The 16,759-nt window shown below is 45.4% G+C and overlaps 1 protein-coding gene across 1 annotated transcript; it reads left to right on the top strand.

Moving 5' to 3' along the window:
* Nucleotides 1-405: 405 nt before the first annotated feature.
* On the top strand, nt 406-15,403 carry Pla2g12a (phospholipase A2 group XIIA). Its single transcript, XM_085677717.2, has 4 exons — nt 406-672; nt 10,122-10,198; nt 11,507-11,672; nt 14,471-15,403. Exons 1-4 carry the CDS (start codon nt 450-452, stop codon nt 14,587-14,589), a joined length of 585 nt encoding a protein of 194 aa, XP_085533843.2. The 5' UTR covers nt 406-449; the 3' UTR covers nt 14,590-15,403.
* The last annotated feature ends 1,356 nt before the right edge of the window (nt 15,404-16,759 follow it).

The raw sequence follows: 16,759 nt of genomic DNA, 5'->3' as shown, positions 1-16,759 counted from the left end.
CAAGTTCTGTAGTGTACGTGGCAGTCACATGCTCAAACAAGCCCCTGCACTGGACCCCTGGCCATGACGGCAGGGACCCAAAGGCAGGCTGTGCCGCTGCGGTCGTCCTTCGTTGTGGCGCAGCTCACTACGGTGCTGAACCAAAGCAACGGAAACGTCTAGGGCACAGACCGGGGTTTTTATGACCCCACAGAGGTAGGACGGAAAGTTACCGGGAGCGTTCCAGGGGCCACGTGGGCGAGGAAATCGCCTGCTCCCTCTCCCGGCTCCCACGCTCCTGCGCAGGCGCACTGTGCAGGACGCGGCTTGGGTGAGCGGCGCGCGCCCCCGCCGGCCCGCCCCTCCGCGCAGCTGAGTGACGGCGCGCGCCCCCGCGAGCGCGGAGGAGGCCGGGACCTGAGCCGGAGCGCGCGCCGCTGCCCAGCCCGGCCGCCTGGCCGCGCAGCTAGATGGTGACCCCGCGGCCCGTGCCCGCCCGGGGGCCCGCGCTCCTGCTCCTGCTCCTGCTCCTGCTGGCCGCCGCTCGAGGCCAGGAACAGGACCAGACCACCGACTGGAGGGCCACCCTCAAGACCATCCGCAACGGCATCCACAAGATCGACACGTACCTCAACGCCGCGCTCGACCTGCTGGGCGGCGAGGACGGGCTCTGCCAGTACAAGTGCCGCGACGGTGCGGGGGATGAGGGACGAGGCGGGGGATAGGGGGACAGGTGCGGGGCGGGGGGAAATAGGGGACAGGAGCGGGGCAGGGGTGGGGGACAGGTACGGGGCGGGGCAAATAGGGGGACAGGGGCGGCGCGGGGGGGGGAGGACAGGTGCGGGGTGGAGGGAATGGGGGACAGGTGCGGGGAGAGGGGAAATAGCGGGATAGGTGCGGGGCAGGAAGTAGGGGGGACAGGTGCGGGGCGGGAGGAATGGGGGGGACAGATGCGGGACGGGGATGGAAGACAGGTGCAGGGCAGAGGGATGGGAGCACAGAAGCGGGCAGGGGGATGGGGGACAGGTGCCAGACAGGAGGATAGGACCACAGGTGCAGACCAGGGGGATGGAGGGACAAGTGCGGGCAGAAGAATGGAGAAACACACGAGGACAGGGTGATGGGGGAACAGGTGCCAGGCAGACCTTGCCGGCGTCCTCGGGTGTGGAAAGAGTGAGCAGCGCTTGGAGCGTGCTGTCCTTGGGATTGAGCAATCTGGGAACAAACGTGACAGGTCGCCAGAGTGCACGGTCTGGCTCTCCATTACTTCTGATGTTTTTCCCGCCCTCCCTCCCCATTTTCTTTTCCGGCGATTGCACAGAGTTGCCTAAGAACTCACTGATTGATGTACGAACTCTAGAAGTGAAGTGGAACATACTGATTTTAGCTCAGGCGGAAACACACACAAATATCTTGTAATGTAGTCAGCTGAGCAAAAAAAGCCAAACGAAAATTTTAAAGCCATCAGTTTATCTTAAGTGACGTTTGTTTGTTATCCTGCAAAGCTAAGAAAAATAAATTGTGACTTTTGTACAGATATTTGGTGTACTTGGCTTTTGAGGGAGGTGTACTGGATTTAAAGAGTTCTGCCAACTGCTAGAAAACAGTGCACTAAAACTTGAGGTTTTGTTTTGCTTTGGTTTTTGAGTCTCAGGTGTAGCTGAGGCTAGCCTTGAACTCTTGATCCCCTGCCTCAGCCTGCTAGGTGCTGGGATGATGACACCCACCATCTGTGCTTTGTAGCTTTCTTTCCTTGGATATCCGTGGCTTCTCTTCCTTATGCTCTGTCCGTATTGTAGTTTTTAGCTCACGCCTTTCACAGTTTGAAACTTTCTATTTGAATCTAAGAACTTGCTTCATGGTAGTGTGGATAGTAATACAATCAGCACTCAAGGCAGCGATTTGGGTGCTTGGGGGTTTTGTTTTTGTTTTTTGTTGTTGTTTATTTTGAGGGTTTTTTTAGCATTTTTTTTGAGGGGATGGGACTTCTGTTTGGCAATTCAAACTGTTAGGATAGATTTCCACCAGTGGGCACCAAGAAGAATATTTTTTTAAAGATTTATTTATTTATGTATACAGTATCCTGCCTGCAGGCCAGAAGAGGGCACCAGATCTCATTACAGAGAGTTGTAAGCCACCATGTGGTTGCTGGGAATTGAACTCAGGACCTCTGCAAGAGCAATCAGTGCCCTTAACTGCTGAGCCATCTCTCCAGCCCCAAGAAGAATATTTTTGCTCTAGTAAAATGTATTGGGGTACTTCGCGGGTAACAAAGATTAAATGATAACTTTGCTAAGGCAAAAGTTCTAACTTAATTCCGGACCATTATGCAAATATTAGTCTTGACCACATGTCAGGGGTTGATAGACTGGGGATTCATCCCTGGAGCTTCCGTTCTGGGGGGGAAAAGCAGACTGTAAGTCGTTGTGTACTCACTGATGTGCTGTGAGCCATGCCTTGAAACAATAAACTTCCTGAACATAAATGGAAGACTGCCATTTGGTACTGGGAAGTACTGGGAGCCATTTGCCCCTGAGATAGGATGCTCCAGGACAGAAGAACGTCTCAGGATTGGAAAGTAGCAAGAGTGCTTGGTGGTAATCAGGGCAAGATTGTCCCAGTGAGTACACAGTTGCAGAGGACAGGACCATAGAAAGGCCAGTCAGTGTGATCCTGAGGGTGCTGCCTGTGGCAACAGAAAGATACAGCTGCTCTTCACAGAGACAAGGAAGGCCTCAAAGGTACGGTCCTCATAAACAGCTGTAGAGTTGCTTACATTGAGAGAATCTCAGACCGATGCTATCCCTCCGAAAAGGCTGCTTTAAACTTTCCTCTTTCTTGTTTTCATTTCCTTCAATGCTCACAAAATTTGCTACCAAGCTCTTAGGTAGGACAAGAACTGTCGAATGCAGCACATGTGTGCGCATCCGTGTAGCTTCCCTGTCCTTGGGAGCTTAGTGGTGCGCACACTTCTTCCCTTTGGGTCATCTTCCCTTGGATGGGGAAACACCTTCGTGAGTTATGTGAGGAACAATTTTATGTTTGCCATTTTTCTTTTACCTGTGAATGCCCACGTATGTATGCATGTGTGTGGTGCATGCAAGTGGGTGTTTAGTGCTGGGCACATGTAGAGGCCGAGAGAGATTGTTGACTGACTTTCTCGGTTACTCTTCACCTTGCTCCCTTAGGACAATGTCTCTCTCTGAAAGCAAGTACACTGATATGCCTAAGGTAGCCCGCCAGTGAGCTCCAGGCATCTGCCTATCTCTGTCTTCCGACACTGGGGTTGCAGGCATACACTTCTCTGCCCAGCCATTTACTGGGTGCTAGGGATTTGAACTCTACTCTAGCTCAGTGTTTCATAACAACCACCCTTACCCACTTGAGCCAGCTTTGCAGCCCTTAGCTTTTTTTTTCTCCCTGACATCAAAAGGAAATTAAGGGAGAAAAGTTTTCCATTTCTGTTGAAAAATAGAGGAAAAAATAGCTTCTAAAGTGTTTTTAGAATTTTGAATAAGTTGTTCATTCCTTTAGTTTTATATTCGCTAACAGGAGCCTCTAAGTGTTGTACTGAGAATTAAGCATCCATGGAGGTAGGAAAGCCAGTATGAAGCTAGGCTGCTGTGTGCACAGTCCAGACAAAAGGTGGCAGTGAGTCTGTCTAATCTGGGAGGAGGTGGAGTGATGAGCGAGGGTTGGATTTGCGGTAGACTTTGAAGGAAGAGCCTATAGGATTTGCGGTTGGTTTGGCAGTGCTTGTGACTAGGGCAGAAAATGATAGCGAAGGGGGTGGAGGGGAGAGCGTAGGGGAGCGGAGGGGAACACTGGCGGCATGTCCTTGCCTGTGAAAAGTGGTTTCTAGCGTGCACAGGGAGAGCCTGGTCAGGAGCAGGCAGCACCCCTGTTAGTAGATGGAGGTAGGAAGTGGGCACACGTTAGGTTCTGATTGCCTAATTTTTAACGAAGAAGGAATGAAGCCATCAGCTTCTAGGAGTCCTAAGAATGAAGATGTTGGGTGGCCTCCGGTGGATGGAGAGTTACTCTCAGGGCCACATGGAGATGGATGCTTTAGGTTTCAAGTGTCTAGCAGGTTGGGAGTCCCTGCTGTCCGTCCTGTATTTGCAGTGGTAGGATCTTTGTGTGACCCAGTGACCATCTCTAAGGGTCTCACCTGCTTCGTTTTCTCTCAGGCGAGATGAGTGAGTCTGTTTGAGAGTATTTATATCAAATTTGAAAAAAAATAATGTGGGAGTGGGGTGGGGTGAAAGGGAGGAAGAGAGCATGGTAAGTTTCTCAATTCCTGTAAACGCTCGGGTTTTCGATGCATGGAGAGATGAGAAAACAGTAAGATGTTTATGACTTAGGTCAGCGGTTCTCAGCTTTCCTGATGCTGCGACCCTTTTATTCAGTTCCTCGTGCTGTGGTGACCCTCAACCATACAATTATTTTGTGGTACTTCGTAACTATAATTTTGCTGCTGTTATGAATTGTAATGTAAATGTGCATTTGACCTCCAGAGGGTCATGACCCACAGGTTGAGAGCCACTAGGTTATGTCAAATGGGACAAGTAATGAACGACCTTCCCATGCAGGTGTACACTTGGGTTTAGTTCTTCCTTCTATTTCTTTCTTTTCTTAGTTTTCTGTGTCTGCTTATGGAATCTGGGGAGCCGTGGCCACAGCACCTCATGATGTTGTGGTTTGACGCTAAGTGTGGTCCTTCTGTTAATGAACTTCTGTTGCTCTGTAAAAGCCAGTAACAGTAGAAATGTTTAAGTTTTCATGTTCATCATCTCATAACACCACTTATAGAGATATTTTAAATAGTATTAATACTTAATTTGGCACCTGACTTGGCTCAGTATTTTTTATTTTATTTTATCTTATGTGTGTGAGTGTTTTGCTGTGTGTAGGTATGTTCATCACATGCATGTAGTGCCTATTGAGACCAGAAGAGAGCATCGACCCTGGAGCTGAGTTACAGGCTGTTGTGGGCCTCTGTCTGGTGCTAGGAACTAATTCTAGGTCCCCTGCAAGAGAAGCAAGTTGCTGAGCCAACTCTATACAGCTCATGAATCAAGTCTATTTTTAATAAGTAGCTTTCTATATAATTTGTTCTAAATAATTATCTTTTAAATTTTTTTGGTTTTATTTATTTTTCAAGACAGGGTTTCTCTGTATAACATTATTGACTGTCCTGGAACTCACTTTGTAGACCAGCCTGAAACTCACTGAAATCCATTTGCCTCTGCCTCCCACGTGCTGGGATTAAAAGTGTGCGCCACTGCTGCCCGGCTAATTAATTCTTAAGTTTAACTTTGTATTGAATATGTGTTCATGTAATTTTATTGGGAGGGAGGAGGTACAAATAGAGAGAGAGAGCACACATGAACATGCCATGGTGTACATGTGGAGGTCGGAGGACAGCATTTGGGAAGTGGCTCTCTCCTTTCCATGTGGGATCTAGGGATCAAACTCAGGTCATCAGGTTAGCAGGGGAAGAGCTTTTGCCTCCAGACCCATCTTTCAAACCTTGAAATAATACTTTAATTTACAGGTGAATTTAGAACTTTAAAACGCTGAGCTGTCCTCTAATGTTCGTGGTAGGCTTGTCTGTTTTATTGAAAAAAAGCCTTTTCATTTTGGCAGAGTGTTTCCCATATTTCTCATCTAATGATTTCTTGGGCGTTCATTACCTGTTAGATATCTTCTAGGAACGGAGGACAAAGCTGTTCTCATAGAAACTGTTCTGGTAACCTGGTTCAGAAACATCAGAAAGAAAACAACCAACCCTGGTGTGCATGGCAGATAGAGACACAAAGATGCTGTTTTTATATGGGGTGAGCTGGGCAGGCTGTGAGATAAATGACGTCAAGGGTTGTTCTGAAGAGACCCCAGGCTAACCTCACATGCCCCTTTCAGTGCAGACATTAGGGGTCATGCCCAGATTTACCCCAGTATTCCTTCCGGTGTCTCATATCCGGCAGATGTGGGTCTTTCCTACTCAGTGTCGTCAGTTTCCCTCTGAGGGGCAGCCCTACACTGTCACCTTGGCACTTTGCCATGGAGCTTCTCTACCGTCTCTGCTCCCCGCCCCCCTCTTCTGCGTCTGCAGGGTAGGCGTGTTTCCTTGGGACTTTTTCCTCACTTCATTTGCTTCTGATCATGCTCTTGCTCGGCAGTAATTGTCCTTTAAGAAGAAAGTGCGTCCATGTACTGGTGGGATACTTACATGCCTACGTTAGGTCACTGCCACGACGCCATCGAGCCGTCAGGAAGCATTTCTATCCATGGGGAATGGAGAAAAACTAGAGAAGGTGCAAAGAGAAGGAAAGACAGAGCATTGCTGGATGAACAGAAAAGGACATACATTCCTAGTTATAAAAACAGGTAGACAGTTAAGAGGATACTAGAAGCCTTCAATTACCTTCATTTTCTTTTGCTTTGTATCAGCTGTCTGAGGGTGGGAATGTTTGGGCATGAATGGCGCTCATGTCTGTAGACTTGCAGGTGGGAAGGGGAATGCACATGTCTTCTGAATACACAGGAACATAGGATAAGCTGTCATTTTCGAATGCTAAGCCCGGCCTGTTTTCCTTCAGCTTCCTGACAGGTTTTTACGTGATGTGTTTCTAAATTTAAAACAGTTGTTAACCTGGAAAAGCTGTGTATAGCCAATGCCTTTTTTTTCTGAACTCACTGTAGTGTATTTGTAATGCTTTTATTAATACTTGGGCTCATTGACTAATATATATCTCTACACCAGTGGTTCTCAACCTTCCTAATGCTGCGACCCTTAAATACAGTTCCTCATGTTGTGGTGAGCCCAACCATAAAATTATCTTTGCTGCTATTTCATGACTGTAATTTTACTGCTGTTATTAATCATAATGTAAGTATCTGATATGCAGGATATCTGATATGTGACCCCCTGGGAAGGGGTTGTCAGCCACACGGGGGTTGTGACCCACAGCTTGAGAATGGCTGCTTTGGAGGTTTGTAAGCGTTTGAAACCACTCACTGTTAAAACCCATTCAAGAGAAAGCTTTCTACTGTGCTTAAGGAACTGGAGTGTGTTTCCAAAGAACACTGCCAGTTTTGCCTTCCTTCCAATTTCGTACTTTTTAGAGTACGACTTGTCCCATTTAAAACTGAAATTTCATCTCCATTAAAAGGTGTAGGACTAAGAGGTGAAGCCTTTTTGAGATACAAGGGACTCTGCCCTCATGAATTGATCGGTCTGCGTCTACTTCACGGATCGATGGGGTTGTCTTGTGACTGAGCGTGCAGTAAAAGCCTGTTTGGCTGGTTTCTCCCCTTCTGCTCTCCAGTCATATGATGCCCTGCCCTTTCTGAGGATGAAGCCGGCAAAAAGGCCATAGCTAGCTGCAACTCCTGAACTTTGGACCCAAAGTGTAAGCCAAAAAAACCTCCTTTAAACAATTACCGTGGCTACTGATATTAACAGCAGGAAATAGCCTGGGCTGGAGGTATAGCCCAGGCTAGAACACTGGCCTCACATTCACAATTTACAAAGCCTTGAATTTAGTCAATTCCCAGTGCTAGAGAGAAAGAAAGGAAGGAAGGAAGGAAGGAAGGAAGGAAGGAAGGAAGGAAGGAAGGAAGGAAGGAAGGAAGGAAGGAAATGAAAACGAACAAGGCATCATCTGCCTTCTATGCAGGGCTTTTAACCATAGATAAAAATGTGTAGTTTCTCATGATAGGCCCATGGGAACAGTAAACTAGCAGACACTTGACTTAAGCAAAGTCATGACTGGCTGAGAGGTGTCCCAAGGGTTCAGATTGATAACATCATCCCTGCTGCCAGAGAGGATTCATCTATAGCAAGATGCTGCTTGCCTCAGTCCAGATTAATATCTGTGGCTCAGGTTTATGACTCCAGGCAGCACTAGGCAAATAGCTCTAGATATAAAGTTCGTTAAACAATCATGGATGAGAGGCTGGAGAGATGGCTCAGAGGTTAAGAGCAGTGGCTGCTATTCCAGAGGTCCTGAGTTTAATTCCCAGCAACCACTTGGTGGCTCACAACCATCTAGAATGAGATCTGCTGCCCTCTTCTGGCGTGCAGTCAGTCATACATGCAGGCAGAATGTTGTATACCTACTAAACAAATAAATTTTTTCTTAATTAATTAATTTATTTATTTATTAAAAATTCCCACCTCCTCCCCGCCTCCCTTTCCCCCACCTCCACACCTCCCACTCCCTCTTTAGTCCTAAGAGCAGTCAGGGTTCCCTGCCCCGTGGGAAGACCAAGGTCCTCCCCGCTCCATACAGGTCTGTAAAGGTGAGCATCCAAACAAACCAGGCTCCCACAAAGTCAGTCCATGCAGTAGAATCAAAACCCAGTGCCATTGTCCTTGGCTTCTCAGTCAGCCTTCATTGCCAGCCACATTTAGAGTGTCCAGTTTGATCACATGCTCCATCACTCCCAGTCCAGCTGGCCTTGGTGAGCTCCCATTAGATCAGTCCCACCGTCTCAGTGGGTGGACGCACCCCTCGTGGTCCTGACTTCCTTGCTAACAAATAAATCTTTAAAAAAAAAATAGTCGTGAATGGAACAATGGGGGATTACTAAGTAAAGCCAACAGAATAGATTCTGTAACTGGTCTAAAAAACTAATTTCAGAAGTGCTGAAGTTCTAGACGTAGATATTTATATATGCTTTGACTTTTTTGAGACAGGGTCCATGTAGCCCTGGCTGACCTGGAACTCACTACGTAAACCAGACTGACCTTCAATTCAGAGAAATCCTCCAACTTCTGCCTCCAGAGTGCTGAGATTAAAGGCTTGCACCAACCATGCCTGACTAGGAGTAGATATTTTTAAATCTCAATTTTTGAAAGTACTTTCTTTGTACTGCTACCATTTAATCGTTTAGCCCTGAGATATAGCTTCCGTAAGCTGTGTTAAAATGAATGTTCTATTGTTCAAAAAGGGTCCATCATATAAAATGGCATTAAGTTTGGGGCGCCACATTTTACAGTTTATATTTATTTATTCGTATGTGTATGATGCTTTGATGTATGTGTATGGGTGCATGCCTTCCATGGTGTGCATGTGGGGGTCAAGAGGACCACTCATGATAATCTGTTCTCTTTGTCATGTGGGTTGTGGGGGAACTGAACTCAGGTAATTAAGTTGGGTATCATATTTTACCAGCTACGCTATCTTGATGGCCCCTGGCTGCTACATTTAAAGAGATGTAACAAGCTAGATGTGTTCAACCTTTGGAGGCCAGTGAATGAAGGCCCAGGAAACTTAAAAGGCTGAAAAGCAAACAGCAGTAGTGCCTATGAATTTTTAATGAATGTTACAGTTGCGATAGGGATTAATCTTCTGAATCTACCCAATGTTCATTGATTTGACCATTTGTCAACAAGCAGCCATTGAGAATGTAATTACATGCCAGAAACTATGCTAGGCATGGGTATGTACAATAGAAAACGTCCTGCCTCAGGGTTACATTTCCTTATGAAGAAGCACATAATAAATGAAGAAGGCAGATTGATTATGTGGTGTGTTAGAAAATACAGGTTAGTAGTATCACTGGAAAAAGTGAATATTATTCTGTTTGGGCTGCTACAACAAAATGCTATAAACTGGGTGGTTAGAAACAGACTTTCTTATTAGTTGCATTTATGAAATAGTTGGCTGCAGACTATTTCTAATGGAGTCAGAATGGATGGTCCTACAATACCTGATAGCATACTGAAACTATCATAACCTCGTCTTTCTTAGAGTGGGCTGTAGCTGTGCTGATTGTTCACACATGTGATGTTGTATCATGTACACCTTTGAACTCTCCAGTGGTCCAGGATAAGCTATTGCATGTTTCGACAGGGTATGCTTATAAACGGTAACCACCTTCATGAATGCTGCACATGTGTGTATGTGTGCACATGTTTGCATATGTTCTACATTCTTCACACAAGAACTAAAAGTAGTTCCATGATCAGCCCTTCTAATACTCATCAAAATAAATGCATCGTTCCTTATGTTTGGTCCAACTCAATAGTGAATATCTTCAAGGCTAGTCCAGCACATTGTATACCTTACAAATATGTATTTTATTTCTTCCATATTTTAAACTAAATATGACAACCTTTGTATTTTACATAGGATCGAAGCCTCTTCCACGTTACGGATTTAAACCGTCCCCACCAAATGGATGTGGCTCTCCACTGTTCGGTGTTCATGTAAATAACTTTTTTTCTTTGATAAGTTTTGTGACTGTTAGTTTAATATTTTTAGTAATGCAAGACTTAAGTGTGTCTTCAAGCTCACAAATAATTTTGCTTACTGTAATAATTGTGTTTATTAGGTTCTGATAAAACACATTTAACAACTAAGCAATACTAAATGGATCTAAAATAATGATTTATTTTTACCTTGTATAGATATCTCATAAACAGTATTTTATAAGTATCACAAATAGAACTTGAAAACGTAAAGTGCAAAGTCCCACCGCTAAGGGAGAAAGGGCAGCTCAGTCACTCCTTCTGTATAAAACTGGGGCTAATAGGGGTGCCAGTGTAGGCATTACACAGTTGTTATTGGGGAGACTAGACAGGCCAGCAGCCACAGGTAGAGGGTGTGTTTATGAAAACAACTCCTATCTGTGAGGGTTGTGTAAGTTAATTGAAATAACTTAAAGATAAATTATAAATTTAAGGTAATGCTATCTCTGGCAAATGGAGAAATGCTTAAAGCTTAAAATAATAATAAACCATTTGAATCATAGGCAGTTAAGAATTTTCTGCAACATTTCACAGAAAGTACATTTCTTTGGAGAGGGAGACAAAATACTCTGAAATATTCTAAGATCATAGTTGTTTAGGCCCTGGAGAAGTCTTTTAATGCTCTTGGGCGTGTTTGTTACTTTCAAAGCTGTGCCTTGGGTGGGGGTGCTAGGGAGATGGCTCGCTGGAAGAGACTGCGTCTGTACAGGATGGGGACTTGAGTTCGAATCCCCCACACCAACATACAAGCCAGGCATAGCCACGTGGGCCTGTGACCCTAGTGTTGAAGGATGGAGACAGGCAGATCCTGAGAGCTCTCTAGATAATCTGTAGACAAAAGAGTGGTCCAGGTTCAGTGAGAGACTTTGTCTCAGGGTATGAGGCAGATAGCAATAGAGGAAGACATCCCACACCCTCCTCTGGCTGCCCTCCTGTGGCCCTGTTCTTCACACACGTGCTCACAGAAACAAAGTCAGCAAGCAAGTTGTGCATTGTGTTTTGGACAGTTAAAAGTTGTGAAAGTTACTGACAGTTAGCTCTCACGTTGCAAGATGGAGGGGAGTGTGGTATGGCTGAAACAGCCGCGTGGCTAAGGATGGGTCAGGAGAGCTGGGAGACTCTAACACAGGAAGATTTACAGGAGACCTGGAAATGGGGGGTGCCTGCTGCAGTCGTCATTTGTTTCTGTGAAGTCCGTTTGAACGCATCACCAGGCTGGGAGGTTTGCATCTCACTGACAGTAATCCATGGAAACGCCTCTCACAGCTGAACATCGGCATCCCGTCCCTGACAAAGTGCTGCAACCAGCACGACAGGTGCTACGAGACCTGTGGGAAGAGCAAGAACGACTGTGATGAGGAGTTCCAGTACTGCCTCTCCAAGATCTGCCGGGACGTGCAGAAGACTCTAGGGCTCTCTCAGAACGTCCAGGGTAAGGAGGGGCAATTCTTTTCTGAGTGGGTCTCTAGGCCATGACAGTAGATACGTATCCTCAGCGTTTGACCAGTTATGACTCAACAGTAAGCAGTACTCACTGTAAAAATAAGCCTTCCTCCATGAACAAAGCACACAGCAGCAAAACTCTGTGGGCATCGACAAGAATGAGCATGTAACTGGCAATTTAACAAGCACATCACGTCTATTTAACAAAACAGTATTGCTCTTCACTGTGCAGCCTGCAATTTCCCCCAAGGTTTTGCCTTGGCTTGCATACTGAACATGAATTCCCTGTGTGTGACAGGCCTTAAATCTGATCAGAAAGTACTTGGTTCTGCCCATAATAACTATACCATAGTGCATCAGCGGGCACATCTTACATGGCATGTTGGTGGCATTAACATAGAGAGTTATACTAAAGCTGAACAGTTTTTGACAATACTTCCCTAGCAAGCTATCACGTTCTGGCCTGCCTATGTTAGCCGTCAGGGAAGAAACTTCCAGACTGCTCCCAACCCGATTTCATCATGTCTTATAAAGCCCAGCAATAGTGCTTACTATCCAGCTATGGCATGTAACAAAAACAGGGCAGTGGAAATGATTCCACCGCAGTCTAGCATGGTGAACCAGTAAGCTTGTTGGTGTGACTTACAGGGACATGGGTGCGTTAGTAAAGCACCCATCCTCCCTAGAGCAGAGGACGACTCACAACGACTGCCTCGCTGAAGTCCCAGCCTCCAGTCAGCCTTGTCCTAAGCCGAGCAGAAACATCTGTGGAAATAGAAATGTCTGTTCAAGTAGGAGCATTTGTAAGACTTTCCACTGGAAAGCCAAAGAATGTGCTCTGCAATAAAGTCAGAAATGGCAAAGAGGAAGGCAGGGAAGAAGCCAGGCAGTGGTGGTGCAGCCTTTAATCGCAGCACTTGGGAGGCAGAGGCAGGCAGATCTCTGTGAGTTCGAGGCCAACCTGATCTACAGAACAAGTTCCAGGACAGGCTTCAAAACTATAGAGAAATCTTGTCTTGAAAAACAAACAAACAAAAAGGCAGGAAAGAAAAGTAACATTTTTATGTATTTTCCTTAAAATATTGTGCTAGATAATGTATTCATGTTTTTGTTTGGGTGCTCACAAAAAAAAAAAAACCCACAAGTGCTGCACAGGATGCCTGTGTCTTTCAGGGAATTTGTCCCAAGTAGGCCTGCCTTGATTGACTGACTTTGAGCTCACACGCTGGCTATTGCCTGCTTTAGACTGTCTAATGCTGTAGATCTGATTCTGAAATCCCAGAAAAACCTGTCCGGGAAGAGGTCTCTGCAGCAGAGGAAGCCTGAATTCGCCCTTTCACCCACTAGCCTGCTTTTGGCTACAGTAACAAAATGAACCTTGGTTTTTCCCTCAAAGAGACAGAGAAGTGGAGCCAAGTGATTTTCTCTCAGTATGCCCTGCAGTTCAGTGTGCATTTCTCTGGTTTTGTGCTCAGAATGGCACAGTCTTTTGGAAAACTTTAAAAAGCACAAGATTTAGCACAAGATTCTTCCTTCGTGGCAATATTTGAAAAAGGTTGTTTGGGCTGCTGAAAGCTGTTTAGTGGTTTAGCTCTGTGAATGTAGCATGTCTGAGGTTTCTTAGAATTGGAAAGGTAAGTTGGTAGCTTTATTATAGTCTTAAAAAATTTTAAACATACCAGGAGAAACTACTTTGGATTCCCATGAGCACCTATCCTGAAGCCAAAGTTTAGAATTGGTCAAAGAAAGAGAATGAGTACCATTTAGTATGAGCATCTTCAATACATGTGATCAGTTCTTAGGAGCTGCTGGTCATAGTGATACCTTGAGGTTTCTGAGATTTTTTATTTACTTTTTTTAAAAAAAATTATTAAATCTGTGTGTGTGCGTGCATGCACATAGACCACAACACATGTGGAGGTCAGAGGACACAGCCCATGGGGGATGGTTCTGTCCTAGTGCCTTTGCCCAGAGTCAGTCTCCAGCCGGAGGTTTCTCTTTAAAGCGTCTTTCTAAGACCGAGGGTACAGCATGTGCTTAGCCTGTTAGAGGCCCCAGCCTCCCTCTCCAGCAGCAGCAGCAGCAGATCCTTCCTTGCCATGTAAACTCTGCCATTGTCAGACATCATTATTGGGGTTACATTTCTCAGCTAAAACAAAAACTAACACTGATGACCCCATTTGTGTTTCCTAAAGGTTATTATTTGTCTATAAAAAATTGTTCTGAACAATTGAAATGGAGCATACATTCATATACATATGAAATATAATATATATGTATGAAATGGAATCTGTATGGTGTGTTGCTGGTGTGAGGGACTGGGATGACTTTGACCTTCTACATGTTTGACTGCACACCGAGGTATAGCACCATTAATAAAAACCCAGAGATAGATATTAAGGTTAAACTTGAAGAGCCACTGGCTCTTACCTGTACCTCAGTCTGAAAATGGTGATCCTGCCTCCAGGAATCCTCAGAATGAGACGGACTGAGAGCTGTCGTCTTATATTCCTCTCTAGTTTTGGGATTAAAGGTGTGCACCACTACCGCCTGGTTTCTATGGCAAAGTAGTGTGGCTATTGGGATCAGAGGTGTGTGTTACCACTGCCTGGTCTGTAAGGCTGACCAGGGTAACTGTTTTACTCTCTGATCGTCAGGCAAGAGTTATTTATTAAAATACAAATGCAGTACCACTACACTGAAGGGTGTGGCTACACCAGATATAGAGGTGAGAACAGAGCGTGTTTGGCTCCTCCCCAACAGTGATGACATGTCTTGACTCTGCAGCGTGTGAAACAACGGTGGAGCTCCTGTTTGACAGTGTCATACATTTGGGCTGCAAGCCATACCTGGACAGCCAGCGAGCCGCATGTTGGTGCCGTTATGAAGAAAAAACAGATCTGTAAGGAAGCTCCTGAAGCCGGTGGGCAGACGACAATGAAGGACAAAGAACATGCGCTCACCTCCTTGAAACCACCTTATTTTTGGAATGGGTCATTGTAAGACCTTCTTGACTGTGTTTTGATTTTAAAACCTCACAGTGGGAAGGAGTGGAGGGTGGGAAGAAGTAGAGAGAAGAGCATGCTCAGGACTGGGAATAAGTAGAGAGGACAGCATGCTTGCCTTCATGGACCTCGCTGTCAGTGGCTCCCCCAAAACGGCAAGAAAAGCTTGAAGACTGTGTGACTTGGTTTTCATAGCTGTACGTAACAATAAAAATGAGAGCAAATGTAAAATTTATTGTAAGAACCTTCCAACATTATCTTGAAATATAAATAATTAGATGTATTATTTACTTTGAAATTTCAAATATGCACTTATGCCAAGAGGAAGTAACTACTGTTTCACTATTTTAATAACCATAAGGTGGTGTTTCTCTAGAGCCTTCTGAGATAGAATGCATTGTGTTGCTATGGTAACAAGGCCTCCAAGTGTACAGTTGTACAGTTGGGACCGCCAGCTGGTACTTCTCTTCAGGGACAACCCAGGACATCTCAGTATTGTGATATGAACAATATTAAGAAACACAACACTCCCTTTTCATAAGCCAGTTGTAACAAATGTCATCTTTTGCTATGAATTCTAGAAAAGATGGATTTAGTGGGGCAAGTCAGAACACTATATGCTGTCAGGTTTGCTGTTTAGTCCCTAACACCTCCTCCTCAGCTTATATTCTGGAGTATTTTTGAAAGATCTCTTAATAAAAGTTATTCTTGATAATGTTTTCTTCTTAATTATTTCTTAAATGTTTTCAAATCTTTCATTGTAGAATCAGAGAGGATGGGAAAGGCAAAGTAGAAAGAACTGTCTCTTGGGACCTTTTACTTACACTGAAAATTAATAGGTGTGCAGGCGGATCCCAGAAAGCCTTGGCTGTCTCTTTAAATGCCTATGAATACTGGAAATGTTGTGATGGCCTCAAAGTGTTCGGCCATCCTGGCCATTGACTGATGATGTTTATCTTTTGAGTAACATATGACTTGAATTGTAAGGTAAACTGCTTGGACTGTCATAAAAGAACACATTGCTAAGGTATCTTCATTACAAGTGGCCCTGGGCTAAGGAAAGACATTCTGAAGAAGGGGCTGCCTTCTTGACTTTGAATATGAATTACTTGCTGCTCCAATTGAATCTCTTCTCTCAAAGGTGGGGTGATGGCAGCCACCCTGATAAGAGATGTGTTCTCTAGTAGACAAAGCAAGGGTGTGCCTTGTGGCTAAGTGAGCAAGCCAAGCTCTCATAAAAATGCACGGGGGAGGGGGGGTATGTGGGGGGGTGGGGTGCCGGTAAATAAAAATGCACGGGATCCTTAACTGACTTATTCTGGGTACAGGCTACTTGGAAGCCAGAGGCTAGAGGCTCTGAGTGGTCTCTCATGGCAGGGACCACTTACAAGTGGTCCAAAAGAAAAGAAAAAAAAAAGGAGAAAAAAATATGAGGGTTCCTGGGCCCCAAATTGAGTACACTGTACAGCATGTGCAATGTTAGCTCAGGAGGACCAACCCTGGGTAGTCTGGTCAGGTTTTTAGCTATGGGGAGCAACCAGAGATGAATGTCAGTGAAAGTCTCAACCGTAGCCGTGAAGGCTGTGGTTGGCTGACTGGAAGGGGAAAACTCATCACCAAAGCTGCTGATGTGTGTAGAGGTCAGTGTTCGGGCAGATAGAATGCAGAACTGACATAAAGAAACCTGGTTCTAGAGCCCAGGGTTCCACGTGTCCTCAGCCTGCCTATCTGCAGACCGTAGGGAACGTGGAGAGAGCCTGGTCGAATTACAAGGACCAAATGTTATGGTAAAAATAAAATGCCGCAGGTTCCCGAGTGGCGGCAGTGGGCATGAGACCAAGGCGGGCCACAAAGGCAGCAGGTCCCAGGCAGGGAGCTGTGTGGCAGGTGAGAGACAAAGATGGATAGGCATGCCATGAAGGGTGAGGTTGGTATTTATTTAGTGGGTTATGGAGGAGAAAGGGGGAAGTGGAGAAGGAAGAAGAGCAGAGAGACAGAGAGACAGAAAGAGAGAGAGGAGAGGGAAGGGGAGGAGTGGGAAGAAGGGAGAGAGACAGAAAGGAAAGGAAAG

Source organism: Myodes glareolus, chromosome 17 (genome assembly GCF_982192425.1).
Source record: "Myodes glareolus chromosome 17, mMyoGla1.1, whole genome shotgun sequence".
In the NCBI taxonomy this organism is placed as follows: Eukaryota; Metazoa; Chordata; class Mammalia; order Rodentia; family Cricetidae; genus Myodes; species Myodes glareolus.
Note: the sequence above shows the minus strand (reverse complement) of the source record. Positions and strands in the feature narration are given on the sequence as shown.